Source organism: Rhipicephalus sanguineus, chromosome 4, assembly GCF_013339695.2.
Source record: "Rhipicephalus sanguineus isolate Rsan-2018 chromosome 4, BIME_Rsan_1.4, whole genome shotgun sequence".
Taxonomy (NCBI): domain Eukaryota; kingdom Metazoa; phylum Arthropoda; class Arachnida; order Ixodida; family Ixodidae; genus Rhipicephalus; species Rhipicephalus sanguineus.
The window spans coordinates 61,772,171-61,789,175 of record NC_051179.1 but is presented as its reverse complement, the minus strand read 5'-3'; the positions used below and the strand labels follow the sequence as shown (position 1 = coordinate 61,789,175).

The following is a 17,005-nucleotide window of genomic DNA, read 5'->3' as shown; positions in this document are numbered from 1 at the left end:
AACCGAAATAGACTTTTAGTTTGGGCTCTCTGCATTGCCGAAAGCCGCGCTGCTTGATCCTCCCCTCCCCCCCCCTTTTTTTTTTGCAGTAGCGATAATGTTTACAATGTTAACTTTCGCCTCATGTATAGCGACGAAAGTTATGCAGTCTAACGAAGAAGCGGAGATATTATGAAAACAACAATAAAAAATATGTACATACGGGCATACATACACACAACTTATGCAGGGTGCCCAGCTGTCTCTAGGCAGGGTTTAAAAATATGCCGACTCACTCGACGACGACGCGACGAAATGCATGTTGCTGACTATTGCCTGGAGTACGTGAAACTATTTTTTGTGTTCTTCTTAATTTCGTAATTACGCATGTTTAATTGACCAACTTTTTAAGCAGCGAAGCAAGGCAAAAAAGTTCCAATGAGAAAGTTGTAGATGAGTTTACAAAACGTCCGATTAGACAGTTTTCAACTTTCTATGTATTGAGTATTAGTGTTTTCCTGCTTACTGCAAATGCCCGCGAAATACAAAAGAAATATCAGGCGACACGGTCGCTTGCGCGAACTATTGCAGTGCTCCCAACGTTCCGCGCGAAAACGACCATAGCATTTGGCCGAGTGTTCTGCAGGTCAGCGACGATGGTGGTGGTCGTGCGATGGCGCATGCTTCGCTAGCAAGGTCCGCTAGCGGCAACACAAGCGATAACCGCTGCGTCTGCGTATCGTTGTCATGAACCGCCGCGAGGGAAGCGTATCGTTTGTACGCGGAACCTTATGGAGCACTTTAATCACGGCGCGCGCGCATTTGTGCGCGCAGGCGGGCATGTCACATCGGTTTTTTTTTTTTTTTTCGCATTTCACGGCCATCTGTAGTAAGCAGAAAAAACACTAATAACTAATACATAGAAAGTTAGAAACTGTATAACAGGATGTTTTGCAAACTGATCTAGAACTTTCTCGTTGGAATTTCTTGTCCAGCTTCGTTGCTTCAAAAGTTAGTTAATGAAACATGCCGAATTAAGAAGAACACAAAAAATAGCGTGACGTACGACAGGCAATGGTCAGCAACATGCATTTCGTCGCGTCGTCATAGAGTGCGTCGGCATATTTTTAGCTGGGGCACCCTGTATAATGTCAACGCTCTTGAATCGATCAGTAATGCAGTTGGCGATACGTCGCATTAGCTACAATATACATGCACGGTATATGATATATGTACGTAAATGTTCAGCCAATAAAACTATGTTACGGACGAAAACAACCTATACAACATACAAAATTGGGATCAGTCATGTGTGCAAGGACACATGCGCAATGAATTCACAAATATTTTGGCGCACCTAGAGCCAGTTGCGATTAATTGCCACAGCTGCAGGTCAGTTTTCATTCTGAGCCTGTTGACACACACACACACAAACACACACACACACACACACACACACACACACACACACACACACACGCGCGCGCGCGCGCGCGCGCACACACACACACACACACACACACACACACACACACACACACACACACACACACACACACACACACACACACACACACACACACACACACATACATACACACACACACACACCTTTCGACCAACACATCGTTTTCCCAGTCTTCCAGACAGGCGAACATCTCCGGCCTTTCATTAAACAGAGATCTTCTATTTAAGTTCATCTCTTTTAACTAATCGCACGGCTCTCGCTCATTCAATCGGGATTACAGAAATGGAATGAGCGCTGCCGACTGAGTATACACAGCGCCCTGCGCTTGATTCTACGGCCAAGGCGCTCGCTCGTATTTCGATATAAACGGAGTCTCCAAGAGCCTATATATGTTTACGTCGTGTCTGGGTTAAACAAATCCGGAACTCCGTCGGCTGTTAAGTGAATCCAACTTGTTCTCGCAATACTCTGAATGCACGCAGCCCGTAATATCAAGCCGCACAGGCATGGGTCTTTGTAATTAAGGAAAGCGGAGACGATGTGCAGGCACACGCGTATACGAAGGCTCGAGATACACGCCATGGGTTTGCACAGATTTTCGGCGGGCATATAAGTTCTGTGTTAAGCACAGAACTTATATGACCGGACAGAACAGTAAGGAACACTCACAGAAGCGCTTGTATGTGTGTTCCTTCCTGTCACGTCCTGTCGTATAAGTCTTGCGCTTTAAGTAGTACTGACACCAATTTTCGAAGTTTACTCCGGGATACAAATCTCATACGAAGACGGCTCTGAGCAAGTGTGAAGCTCAAGAAAGATGTTTTATTTTCACATTAAAGTCACTTTTCGCGTGGCGTACCCACTGGAATTGACACTAGCGTGACGTCGTGCTAAAGTGTCGATTCCGGTGACTTCACGCACCAGTATGGCTAGTGGTGGTGACGTCAGGTACCAAGACATGCAAGATAGCCGCTTTTGCGTCACCAACGGAGCCACGGAGCGGAGCGGCCGCGGAAACAAGAAGCTCATACCGTGTCTTGACGTCAGCGTACAGTAGGAACGTAAACTAGCTTTAAAAACATGCTGTAATTAATTTTGCGGGTCGCAGTGACGCTTATCCGTACATTTTTATAGGCCGTTGAGGGCTTGGCCTATCATTTGGCGCATTTAAACCCTTAATCACTGTCCGTCACAGTGGATCTGTGGTTACGGTGCTCGGCTGCTCACTCGAAAGTCGCGGTTTCGATCCTGGCCGCGACGGTCACATTTCGCTGGAGGCGAAACGGTGGAGGCCCGTGTAGTTTGCGATGTCAGTGCAGGTTAAAGAACACCAGATGGTCAAAATTTCCGGAGCCCTCTACTGCAGCGTCCCTCATAATCATATCGTGGTTTTGGTACCTAAAACCCCATATATTATTATTATTATTATTATTATTATTATTATTATTATTATTATTATTATTATTATTATTATTATTATTATTATTATTATTATTATTATTATTATTATTATTACCTCTTAAAGACTGGAAATGTCGCACCAGCAAGGCCAGAAATCTACCCTTTCTGATGGCATCTCGCGGCGTTCGCTACGAGGGTTGCACTTGGAGCTGGCGAGCTGCTATAGGCGTAGCTGTTCAGGGCTCCGTACGAGGAAAATCATGACATGATCAAAGAGAGAGAGAGGGAAGAGAGAGAGAAAGAAAAGCGCGTTGGTCTAAGACAGATGAATGTCACACGGCGTGGCGGCAGCTTATGGCATTCGCAGCGGGAAGGTCCCATATGTGCTGCGCTAAGCCTTCCCGGGGCCAGCACCGTGTGACACGTTATGAGAGCCGCGGACGCGCAAATGCGTCGTAACGGGATGCTCGCTCGCTCTCGGGCCGCCACTGCTTGTCTCTCTTCCATCTTCCACGTCCGTCCTTGCCAACACCACGTGCTACTCTGTCGCGCATAATCCCGCGTATAACGCGCAACCGAATTACACTCTCTCTTTCGCATGCAGTTCGAGCACGCGGAGAAAGGGTCGCCTGTCACGGCAATGTTCTGAATTTTTGCGTGGGTTCCTGAAAGAGCCCTAAGTTATTTTGTGGCCCATTTGTTCTTCCGTAAGCTCTCCTCGATGTTTTACTTTGGAAGAGCTTTGCATTGCACGTAAGTATTTTCGTACCTGTCACCAGGTTCTTTATTTACTACTTACTTCCTTCTATCGTCACCTTTTGCTTGACTGTATGTTCTTATATTGAAGAGTCAGCTGCCTTTCGGTGGAGGCAAAACACTAGAAGCCCGTGTGCTTAGATTTAGGTGCACGTTAAAGAACTCCAAGCTTGTCGAAACTTCCGGAGCCCACCACAACGGTTTCCCTCATAATCATATCGTGGTATTGGGACGTAAAAAAAACGAAGTTATTATGTGCTGCACATTCGTTATTTCATGGCGGTGTTATAGGGGCGAACATTACGCAATACCTGGTCAACATTAATCAATGCTCGTATTACGCGAGTGTAGTTATGCTTAACGCAGACTATGCAAATCCCAGAATAAATAAAATTAATGTCCTAAAGTACGTTTTCTTCGAAATAAAATTTTACATGTATGACCTATACTTTACATCATTAAACAACTTTTACAGCGAAAGCTTTTTTATCAGATCTTTTCAACGGCCGTTTTTCGCGCCGTATAGTTGTCCGTCGCCGCCGGTGTCCGTAAGCGCTATCGCGCGAAATAAGAAAACAAAAACAAAATCCAGAATGGTACGGGGTTTCAACCTGGGCCCTCTGCGTGGGCGCCCAGTATTCTACCTCAGAGCCATGCCGGTGCTTAAGACTGCGTTGCAAAAAGACCCTATACAGGCTTCATGTCGGGATGGAACGACATTAACATATGTAATATAGCGTGGTAGAAGAGTAAAATAACAACCAGGCGTCGCACAATGCGAATTGTGCAACGAGTGAGTTGTTGAATGCTTCCAACCCATTGCAAAGCGCTCTGCCATAATTCTTCATAGTCATCAGGCACAGCATCAACAAAGTGCGCATAATACATTACAGGTGTTTAGAGGGTACCACGGTTCTCCGTAGCATGACGAAAAATGGCACAGTGGCGGCTTCCCTACTTCACAAAAATTACAATGATATATAGCGTAGTGGGTTCCTCGCAAGTGCACTTCTATTGGTTGCCAAGCAAGCCCATAAAGCCCCCATGATCCATTTCCTCAGGGTCTCAATAAATTTCTTTCCCTCTCTCTCTCTCTTTCTCACGTTAACGTATGTTACATAGCGTGGTGGGAGAGTGAAATAAGGACCGGACTTCACGCAAAGCGAATTACGTAACTAGTGGGCCGTGTAAAGCTTCCAACCGATTACAAAAGGCTCAGCCATAATTCTTCATCGTCATCAGTCGTCGCATCAACAAAGTGCACGTAACGCCTTACACATGTGTAGCTGGTACCTCGCTTCTCCGCAGAATGGTGTAGTAGGTGCTTCCCAACTTCACAAAAGTTATGATTTATGGCGTAGTGGGTACCTTGCTAGTGTACTTGTATTAGTAGCCGCAAGAGAGTTTACAACGGGCTCTAGAAATGGCGCTCTTTCGCTGCGACTGTGCTGCGCTTTCCTCGCAGGCCTGGCGTTTTTCTTTTTTTTTTTCATTTAACCTAAGTGGAATGGTCTTTCGATGCTTTTACAAGTACTGATGTCCGAAATCGCTGTTCCCTGGAGAATATTTCGCAAAAACAATAATAAGTCTAAGTAGTACGTTGGATGTAACGGTAATGAGATGTAACGAACGTATGTGAAAACACGGTGTTCGTTGTATGAGGATGCCTCGTAAATGGGAACGTTGGGCGCGAACCCGGTTGCCAGGCAACGCGCTCTCGACTTATACACCCTCGTTTGATTGCTTCCCCTCGCTTATACGCTCGAGTAGCGGACTGAAGAAACGATGTGTCCCGTATGAAAGGCTTTGACGCGCGCTCTGAGCGCGGTATTACGAAACACCGCATGCGGTGATTACGCCGGACGGTGTTTTCGGTCGGTGACGCATACTATATAGCGGCGAAGGCAATGCTTTGTCTTGCGTTACACGCTTCATTCTTTCTTCTTTTTGCGAAAACTGTGTTAGTGTGCGCGCTCTGTACGAATGGAGTCGCGCGTTCCGGATTTACCCTTCTGGAACAGTCGTAATTCGTTTCTCCTCAAACGTAATTAAGTGGGCGGAAAATGAAGCGGCCCGTTTCAACCTGCATCGCTGAGCACGTGACTGAGATGTTTGGGGGGAAAGAAAGCTTTACTTTGCTAAAAGTCCTGAACAATATGCTGGGTAATTGCGTCGTCGGACCATAAGCTGGAGAGAATGACTGCAGTTGCGTTGTTGTCTCTAGTACATATGTATGCATATATATAAAAATATGATTGTGTGTACCTTTTTCGGAGCATTTGCGTGGGCTAACAAGGGAAGTACTAGCTAGGAGTCAACATTACGAGAAAATAAAGTATTTGTTGAAACGTTTGCTGCCCACTGTACCTCGATCGACTTGTCTTGTATATGTTACTTTTGGACAGTACGTTGTTTTTTTTTTTTTTGCACATGCCTTGAAGTATTCGTTATCGCGGTGTTTTTCTTGCGATCGGTCGATCTTAAAGGGGCACTAAAATGACACAATAAATCAGTTTACACAGAGAAATTATTATCTCAGAACTGCCCCAGTCTACAACCAGAGTATGTCGCTTGCTGTTGCGAAGTGCTATAAGGTGTACGTGCTACGAGTAGTTTCTTATCTTCTCTATCTCGTGCGGCTATGTTTCAGCAAGATCCACTTGGCACTGACAACGTCAAACTCTGGGCCTCGGTTCAAGAGGGTTCCTAACCGTTAACTCAACGTGTGACCCCGCAGATGAATTTGCACGACATTGCTGGTTTGTAAGAGCTGGTCTCTCAACGAGCGCACGAGAAAATAAAACAAAAGAATAGAGCTTTAGGCGACACGCTATACAAAAAGCTTCCGCATTAACTTTTCAAGGTCTTTTTTTCAAAGCGACATCTCCGTGCCACGACCCTCTTTGTCGAAATAGTCCGCACCGGTGCCGCGCTTGCTCCAAGTGCCAGGGGGGCAACCGGCTCAACTGTCGTGGCGTGTTCCTCAGCAAGGAAACGTAAACAAAAAATTTAAGACGAGTTCTCGAGTTGCCTGCACTTTAAGAGACTGACGCAAACAAAAGCGCGCGCGCGCGCGCCTTGGTCGCGATTCTCTCGATTAAGTTGAACGAATCAACGCCTCTCTCTTCATTCGTCTCACCAAGTCTGTACCCCTCTCTTTCTGTAACGCAGGCTTTGGAGCGGCTGGCCGCGAACCACTACCACCCCTGAAGAAAAGCCGACGTAGCGGGGGACCCCGACTGCACTACTTAACCGGCAACTGCGTCGGCGGCAAGACACGCCGGTGCTCCTCATTTCTTTCCTGCTCGTGTTTTCCACACCGACGAAGAAAGGAGAGAAGTTCAGACCCCAGACAGCACCGGCGGCGACTTCGCCGCGCGTAGGCGGCTAGGACGACCTGTCGTCGGGGCATGCCGACGTCTCGACCACAACCGCCGGCCGCGCTGACAACGCCCTCCCTGCCGACGCTCGGAGACGACGACGCCGGAAACAAAAGAGCAGCGCGCTGGCAGCGACGCGACCGGAACTAATCCGTCGCCCGGTCGACGAAGAACGAGGTCTGCGAGGACGCGACGACCAATAAGCACCCCCTGCTGCTGCGAGGGCCGTCGCCCATGAATCCTGCTCCTCCATGGCAGGTCAGAGAAGATGGGGGTCGTACCCTCCACCTCCTATCCCACCCCCCTCTCCTTGCCGTCGTCCACGTATTCGCGCCTCTTTTCCGTTGATCCGACACGCTCCAGCTAGTGCGCGATGCGCAGGATTCAAAAAGAGCGAGCGGGCGCGGGCATTAAGTGTCGTTTCGTAAAAGTTCGTTATGACTCACGAGTGGCGATGATGACCCTCTCGCATCTTTGCCCTTATTCGACACGCTCCGACGATCGCGCGCAAAGGCGAGCGGCGATGTGGAGAGGGCTCGAGACGACGTGCGTGTTTAAAAGAGTGAGTTCTCTGAAATTTGCTTTGCGAGTGAGTGACCTGCTTGCTCAAGCGGCGCTTGGGTTTTCTGGAGAGACGGATTTTAAGGAAAGGTCGACTCGACTGGCTTCGCCGTCTTCAATTCCTCTTCTAGTTCTTCGTGCGTGCTCTCTGGATCGTGTGAAAAGGAAGGGCGACTGGGCGTGTTGTCAACATTATTTTTTTTTTCAACGTTGTAAAAACCGCTAACATGTTTGCGTTAGGTATTCGTTTACCTCTCTTGAGTTGGTTTACCTAACCTGCCAGTGTAAAGCGCACAAAGCGGAGAACTGATATGCGAGATCCGTACACCACTTAGTTAATCCGGCTGCAAAGGTCATACCATGGTGAAAGCACAGAGGGTGAATGCGGGTGCTGAGCGCCCCGCCACGGTGGTCTATAGTGGTTATGGCGCTCGACTGCTGACCCGAAGGTCGCGGGATCGAATCCCGGCCGCGGCGGCTGCATTTTCGATGGAGGCGAAAATGTTTGAGGCCCGTGTACTTAGATTTAGGTGCACGTTAAAGAATCCCAGGTGGTCGAACTTTCCGGAGCCCTCCACTACGGCGTCCCTCATAATCATATCGTGGTTTTGGGACGTTTAATCCCAGACATTATTAATATTATTAGCGGGTGCTGAACGAGTGTATACACAATCACTGGCTACCTTTCCTGACAGCCTTTCTTTCTACTTCTGTGCTCTTTTCGTAGAACACAGGCGCTGTGTTACTTAATGCTATGTGCCGTATCCACACACAAAAAAAAAAACGTCTTACGCTAAAAATGTTCCTAAGAGAATATTTCAACCAATCACGATGTGAGGCATATCATTAGCGAAGCCGGCTGACTAATCGGAAAACGTCACACGAAAGAGAAGCTTTGCGAATTCGGCCCCTGAGCTTTTAGCTTTTTTTTCAGCAGGCAACGTCGGCGTGTAGTACTTGGACGGTGCCTAAATAACGGTTGCTTGGACTGGCTGGTGATTTAGCATCGACGTATTTGCACAGCGCAATATGAACGGAGACGGACTTTGTTGTGTACTCGCTCCGTCCTCGTTCATTTTGCGCAGTGCAAGTATGTCGATGGACGGTGCCATAGTCGTGACTTATTAGTGTCGTCACAGACTCTTCTTCTATTTCATTCTTTTATACCCCTTTCTCCTTCCCAAGTAGAGGGTAGCAAACCGGAGACTTCCTCTGGTTAGCCTTCCTGTCTTTCCTTTATCTTTCTCTCTCTCTCTCTCTCAAGTCCTTGTCCTAACTTTGTTTCCTTTCCATTTCGTGTAGCCTGCACACTATAGGTTGAAACCTATTTTTCATCCCAAGCTCAGCTCTCTCTTCTGCTACGACTTTCCATGCTGGGTTGCTACAGTTAACAAACAACTCGACCGATTCCGCCAGCGCAAAATGCGGCGACTGCTTTCGGAATGACGCGGTCGTAGCGATTCCCGAAAGCTGCTTCTTTCTGCGTGTGAATTCAATCCAGTCGCACGTCATCTCGGTGAAGACGACGCCAACGTCTCGCACTCTCGACCGAGTTCCTATAGCTCGATCCACGGGCGTGTCGAATAGCACGTCGCTCGCCAACTGGCGCTCCATTCCAAGACCGCCGAGAAAATGCGTATTTAGCGAGAAAGGGAGCGAGGGGTGACGGTTTTGAAAGGACCGGCTTACTTCCGTCAGCTCCTATAGGATAACGCGTCACGGCTTCACTGACGAGTTGACAGCCTGTAGCGAGCTGCGGCAAAGGTTGACGGTCGTATACGGAGGCCATGCCTGAACTTAATCCTCCGATAACCCCCTATACGCGCCTGTATACGCCCAGTCCAAAATTCGGTCTTCCGTTTGTTGCGCAACGACGGTTGGCTGTGGACGTTCGACTCGCTGTAAGTTGTTCGCAGTGAAGAGCCGGTACAGCTTGGTGAGCAGCGAACAGCACATTATGAATATTATAATGTCAGAAAAAAAGTCACGTGGGCTCTCACGTATTCGCTTAAGGCGACTGGCAGGCGAAAGCCATCGTATTCTTCTTTTTCTTCTTCTTGGTCGAATGTATTGACCCCAAGCTCTCTGCACCCAACATGGTATTACATTGCCTCCAAGATCGGCTCACCTTTGACTAAGCGACGATGTCCGGTGATGACGTCATCGTGTGACGTTACCACGTGCTGTTAATTTTTTTTTTCATCACTCATGTTGACGCCGACGCTGCCGATTATCACTTTTCGTGTTTTATGATGGTCTAAGGCTTTCGCCATAAAAGAATACCAGGAACCCGCCGATGGCTTATGTGCGTTGTTGCGCTTCTACGCACGAGATACCATGGTTCGATCGCGGTCGTGTTCTGACAAGGCGGAATAGCAAAAATTATTCTGTACCTTCCTTTCAGTGCACGTTACGAAACTCGGGCAGTTAAAATTAATATTCAGCTCTCCGCTACATACGGCGTCTCTCATAATCCATTGTGGCATTTTCAGAGAAGTTAAACCCGACAAATTAATTTAACTTGAGTTGATCATGCAGAGCCGTTAAATTTTTGTGCTTATGGATCGCACGCTACAGGCGTTTCTTAATCAACGAACGCGCGTGAAAGACGGAGCATGCGCAGAATAACTCGTTGGCTGTCGGCAAAGAAAGGACGTGCCTGCCGAGCGAGCTCCCCAGTCCCTCTTGCACAAGCTTCGTTTGCACAACTAGAGTGGGCAGATAGATAGAGTGTGCTGAGGTTTTGTTCTATACTTGTCGACACGCTTGCAGCTGCGACGTCAAGATATGACCGTGGCACCGTCGCTTGCAATGACTCCTAACTATATATAGTGGCGTGAACTTTCACGGGCCTAAGGCAATTGATTAACAGGAATGGGTGACATTTGCAAAGGTCAACTTTGCGAAGATTAACGAATAAGAATAAACTGTTAGCATATATTTTTTCGTTCCTTATATTCCTTTTTACATAGCATACGCAGTGAACGCAACGCTGTCGTGCTCACTGCGTATGTCATGCCCGACTTCGTTGCATCGCGGTATGTTGTGCAATGAAGACGTCGAGCTAAGTAAAGTTGGTGACACAAGTGTTATTTTACACGCGAACTGCACTTTAGTGCCACTAAGTGGACTGTGCGTGTTTTCAACACGGCGCGGTAGCGATATCGCTTCAGTGATAAGCTTTGGATTGCCGGTTCGATCTCAGATGCAGCAACCGCGCTGAGATCGAAACAAAATAAAAAAAAAGAATGAAAAGCCCTTGTGTGCTCCGATTTGGGTGCATAATAAAGAAGCCCAGGTGTCTGGAATTAATCTGCAATCGCCGCTACGGTGTGCCTCTTACAGTCAGATCATAGTTTTGGCACGTAAAACCCGACATCTTTTTAAATGCGAAGCATTTCTGAGCGAACTTCTGCGACTTTGAGCGTATCTATCTATCTATCTATCTATCTATCTATCTATCTATCTATCTATCTATCTATCTATCTATCTATCTATCTATCTATCTATCTATCTATCTATCTATCTATCTATCTATCTATCTATCTATCTATCTATCTATCTATCTATCTATCTATCTATCTATCTATCTATCTATCTATCTATCTATCTATCTATCTATCTATCTATCTATCTATCTATCTATCTATCTATCTATCTATCTATCTATCTATCTATCTATCTATCTATCTATCTATCTATGCGCCTACGACTTTGTGCTCTCCTGGCCGTTTCGTTATTGGGACATATACCAAAATTGGTATGGCACAATATAACTATATGACGAACATAACTGATAGGTCATAACATGAAAACCAAGACATGCATGTCATGAACGGTATCATTTACATGCCACGGCCTTGGTGCTCTTGCGGCCGTTTCGTTAACTTGATATATACCAAAATTGGTATGGCGTGACAATGTTGTCTGACAAACATAAATGACTGGTCCTATCGTACAAATCATGACACGTATGTAATGTACAGCATGATTTACATGACATGGTCTCAGGGCGCTCGCGACCGTTTAATTATATGGATATATACCAGAAGTGGTCCGGCGAAGCATTTCTGTATGTCGAACATAAATGACAGGTGGTGCTCTCTGTGCTCTCTGTGCTCTCCTGGCCGACTTTGTGCTCTCCTGGCCGTTTCGTTAATCGGATGTATACCAAAATTGGTGTGTCATAACATGGCCTTATTACGAACATAAATGACAGGTCATATCATGAAAATCATGACACGCATGTCATGAACAGCATGATTTCCATTCCACGGCCTTTGGGCTCCCTGGTCGTTCCGTTATTCGGATGTGTACCAAAATTGGTGCGTCATAACATGGCCTTATCACAAACACAAATGACAGGTCATATCATGAAAATCATGACACGCATGTCATGAACAGCATGATTTACATTCCACGGCCTTTGGCCTCTTGCGGCCGTTCCGTTAAATTCATATATACCAAAATTGGCACGGCGTGACAAGAGTTCATGAGGAACATAATGACAGGTCCTAACATGCAAATCATGACGCGCATGTCATGTGCAGCATGATTTACATGACATGGTCTCGGGGCGCTCGCGGCCGTTTAAATGAAGGGATACATACGAAAACTGGTATGACGAGACATTTCTGTATGACGAACATAACTGACACGTGGTAACATGAAAATCATGATATGCATGTCATGTATGACATGATTTACATGCCACGCTCGTGGCGCACTCGCGGCCGTTTCGCTAGATTGATATACACCAAAATTGGTACTGTGCGATGTGACTTTATGAAGAACATGAATAACAGGTGGTAGCATGAAAACCATGACATCCATGACATGTATGTCATGATTTACATGCCACGCTCATGGTGCATTCGCGTCCGTTTCGCTTGCGTGATATACACCAAAATTGGTGTTACGCGACACGACAGTATGACGACCGTAAGTGAGACGTGGTAGCATGAAAATCATGACATCCAAGTCATGTACGACCTGATTTACATGCCACGCTCATGATGCGCTAGCGGCAGTTTCAGTAGATTGATATACACCAAAATTGGTATTGCGCGAGGCGACTGTATGACGAAGGTAAATGAGACGTGGTATCATGAAAATCATGACATGCACGACATGATTTACATGTCATGCTCATGACGCACTCATGGCCGTTTCGCTAGGTTGATATGCACCAAAATTGGTATTGCGCGATGTGACTGTATGAAGAACATGAATAACAGGTGGTAACATGAAAACTATGACATGCATGCCATGTATGTCATGACTTACATGCCACGCTCATGGTGCATTCGCGTCCGTTTCGCTTGCTTGACATACACCAAAATTGGTATTGCGCGACGCGACTGCATGACGAACGTAAATGAGAGGTGGTAACATGAAAATTATGACATGCAGGTTATGTATGTCATGATTTACATGCCGCGCTCGTTGTGCATTCCCGGCCGTTTCGCTAGCTTGGTATACACCAAAATTGGTATTGCGCGACGCCACTGTATGACGAACGTAAATGAAAGGTGATAAAATGATAATCATGACATGCATGAAATGTACGACATGATTTACATGCCATGCTCATGGCGCACTCGTGGCCGTTTCGCTAGGTTGATATGCACCAAAATTGGTATTGCGCGATGTGACTGTATGAAGAACATGAATAACAGGTGGTAACATGAAAACTATGATATGCATGCCATGTACGTCATGACTTACATGCCACACTCATGGTGCATTCGCGGCCGTTTCGATATCTTGATATACACCAAAATTGGTATTGCGCGATGTGACTGTATGACGAACATAAATTAGAGGTCTTAACATGCGAATCATGTTATGCATGTCATGTACGGTATGATTTACATGCCACTGTCATGGTGCGCTTCCGGCAGTTTTGTTAACGTGATATATACCAAAATTGGTATGGCATGGCACGAGTGCGTGATGAACATAAACGACAGGTCATGCATTTATATACCAGAATATGCGTTTCATTGGCATGGTGTACTCTAGATTGTGCATGCATGCGCACGTGCATGGCAAACATGCGATATATGGTGGACTAGATGCCATGGCATGAATGATTTCATTTGGCTCAAAGACAAAGAAGGCGATGTGTGCAGCTCTTTGCTGACTGCTTCGCATTACATCGATTCCCACAGTGCGTGGGATCTGCCGAATTTTTTCTGTTTTGTAATTTCCGGATGTAGAACATGAGAACTTCTTTTACGTGCCAGTTCGATTGTCTGCTTACAACTCATCGCCTGTGCGGTTTCAGTAAGGCTCGTTCCGTTCGATGCGCGCCACTCGCACACAGACAATTTCCAAACGCTGCGCAGAATTATGCACCGTGGCCGAAGGCGGTGAAGAAAAGCCCGTGAGCGCATGCGTGCCTTTTGAAAACGCCGGGCAGACATTGGCGCAATCGTAGAAAATCAAAACGAAGCGGCAGGTATAAATTAGGATGCAGGCAAAACGCGTGAGCCCAAATAACTTTGGTAAAGATTGCACAAGTTATTTTTCTTTTTCCTTTACAGCGTAAGGAGTAGCAAGAAAATGACTTCAAGTCGGACGCATGAACATAGTTTGCATACTTATCGCGAGTTCCAGTCTGCTGTGCGCAGTAATTCAGTTATGAGACCAAAAAAATCTGCAAGCTGGGGATCCTTTACAATTCCTTCCTAGTCGCTGGTGGACGCATGAAAACCAATGTCAGAGCGGCTCGGAATAATTTTCAGTCACCCTCTATCACTGATTCCTCACGGCGGCTTGATGTTTTCATGGGGTTAATATTTCACCGCTGCTCTAGTGTGGCCCGCGCTGCTGGCCTCTGAAGAACGTGATGTAATTTTGTTAGTCAGAACCCGATAAGGGATGGAAAACCAGTCGGACGAAAAGTTCGCAGGCAGCGTAGCCTGTTCAATATCACTCTTACAGTGGCTGGCATAACGTATTTGCATCACGACTGTTCTTTGCTTTCATTCGAGTGTGTGAACACGGGCCCGTTTTCTTGCAGACACAATGGCTCGACCTTTAGAAGATGACTGCTTCCGGAAAAGATCGGTCGAAGAGGATGTCGCCAAGGTGAGTAGTATACGTTTTATGACTGTCTGTCTTTAAATAACCGATCAGATTTCGCGGTTTAATTCAGCCGTTGATTTGTTCGTTGCAAGATTATTTAGCGATCCTGGTCACGATGCACAGTCGGCTTCAAAAGTTTAGGGACCACTAGGTCTGAGAAAATTTTGAATTTTTCCCAGCAATTTGTGACTGTATTCGGTCGAACTGACGAAATACATGTTGTTAGGGCGTTTTAGATGCCTGAAACCTAAACTCAGCGCCGCCTCCCGAAGAAACTGAAATGTACAGCTTTTTTCTTGCGTCTACTCGTGGTCCCTAAACTTCTGACGCCGACTGTACGTTTTTGGGACGTCTGTAGCGAAGCTTTTAGCGGGCCGCCGTCCTACCGGGGCTCCTGCTGGTGCGTGGACGTGACTGTCTCGAGAGCAGTATCAGCCGTATTAAGAAAACATCACTGGCAGCACACGCATTTACTATATGGCCCTCTTAATCGCCGCAACAACGAAACGTTGTTCATCGCTTCGAAGCTGCACATGAGGGAGGAAGGGAGAACGTGAGGCAACATGGTGACCCGGAGAGTGTTTCTCCTATAGATTTCTTCAGCTTTACGAAGTGTTAAACGTGGCGAGGCTAACATGTCGTCTGATTAACAGAAAGGTGTAAGCGTGCAGCAGATAAGTAATACGGCATAGACGTATATAAACCGGGATGTCGAAAGACCCGGAAGATTGCGTGCGCTATGATCAATCCTGGTTGCGACACCTTCACAATCTGTGTTTGTCCAGAGTTGCGTCATGTTTGCTGCATCTGGCCCTCGCGCGTTTTTATTGGATTCTTGCAATTTAGTTATATTGCGCGTAAAACCAACCGACACAGCAGGTAGCCTCGGCAAAGTGGGATTTCGACAGCTCTTGCCGTACAGGCGATCGCTCTAAACTAAAAAAAAAAAACGTACACGCGCGCACATGCTTCTGCTGAGGAACATGAGTGTTGGAAAGCAAACAACAAAAAAATTCTTAGCCGCTTCTATAAGAGCCTGTTGCATAGCAACGAATACGCGTGATGCACACAAACTTTTGTCAGGTGGCGAGAGGTGACGCTTCCTGTCACGCGATATTTCGTTCGGGCCTAGCTACTTACGTTATCCGTGCAACAACCTCGCCGACTTGTGACGCACTGTTCGCGCCTTCGCGAGCCCACGTTGTCATCGGCTGCTCCATATTGCTTGTATACGCATTAAAGCGAGAGGTCAACAGTCGGCGCTTTGTGTTCCCGGCACGAAGTTGACGTTTCGAAAGACAATGCCCTGTCTGCTTTGAAGCGCGCGGACGTCAAACAAGTATCGCGTAACACGTATATCATCTCTGAAAAAATTCAACGCAAGGCAGCCATCGTGATCGACCGGACTGGAAGGCCACCGTCAGCCATTCTGACTGTGCTGCATGACCCCAGTCACCGATCCTAAATGCGTCAGAAGACAACAACGAGGGATCCTAATTGTTGGAAGATTGCAGTTAAAGATTCCTGACTAACACTCAAGAACCAGAATAGTGTTGGAAAGCTGCAAAGTGCATCGCACCTGCAACTTTACATTCGGCGCCAGAAGTTTACAGAACGTGGAATGTTATACGTCCGAACTTTTTTTGACCGTAGCCGGTGAAATCGGACGGTAGTATACAGCGATCAGCGTGTTTAGTCTAAGCTGCGAAGGTATACGATATCTTCGCAGACACCTCGGTCCGTAAACTTTTGATGACGACTGCAAGTACTATACGTTTGTGATGCTCTGTGTAGACAATGGGTCGTGACAAATTGCAGTGCAAAACCCGCGAATGCGCATTATTAGTTGCATAGCATGTCACTTCGCGGCATAGCTTCTATTTACTAAGATGCTGTTTAGGTAGTGCTATCGATTACAACGTGACGTCGCATGATTGGTACGCGGAATAGAGGGCGTCATGAATGACTCGGGTGGGATTGCAAAAACGCGCGCATTATGGTTTAGTACAAAGAGCGATCGTACACGTTACGGTTATATTGTGATACATATCCTAATTTCCGTGTCCGGCTGCCGGTGACGTATGGACAATCTGTGTAGGTTACTTATACAGTCAACCAGTAGAGCTTTTTCTTTACTTTTTTTGTCAACGCACGTCGTTTACTTCTCAAGAACACCACGTTGGCTCACGCCATTGTTCTGCAGTTAGGCGTATGACAATTTTTCACTGTGACTATGAAATATCGCTGAATTGTAAGGTCAGCATCACGTCGAGGAGTCTGGCATTGTGCGTTCTTCTCGAGTGACAGATATCTCTACGTCATTACAAGGCGTAATGCGCGGAAGCAGAAGCCGAGGTGTAAATGTCAT

At 46.6% G+C, this 17,005-nt stretch overlaps 2 protein-coding genes and 1 long non-coding RNA gene across 12 annotated transcripts in view; 2 read left to right on the top strand and 1 right to left on the bottom strand.

The window, feature by feature from the left end:
* Window positions 1–17,005, top strand: part of LOC119390078 (protein HIRA) — a 298,608-nt gene that overhangs the window by 115,661 nt on the left and 165,942 nt on the right. The gene's annotated exons all lie outside the window — the stretch shown is intronic.
* The window catches only part of LOC125758044 (uncharacterized), a 276,116-nt gene that overhangs the window by 110,307 nt on the left and 148,804 nt on the right, over window positions 1–17,005 (bottom strand). The gene's annotated exons all lie outside the window — the stretch shown is intronic.
* LOC119390079 (rap1 GTPase-activating protein 1) overlaps window positions 1–17,005 on the top strand; it is a 376,410-nt gene that overhangs the window by 269,322 nt on the left and 90,083 nt on the right. Inside the window, exons 4-5 of the mRNA XM_049414651.1 lie at window positions 6,776–7,242; window positions 14,573–14,640. Coding sequence (XP_049270608.1) covers window positions 7,236–7,242; window positions 14,573–14,640 — 75 coding nt within the window. The 5' untranslated portion in view covers window positions 6,776–7,235. The remainder of the gene's footprint in view (window positions 1–6,775; window positions 7,243–14,572; window positions 14,641–17,005) is intronic.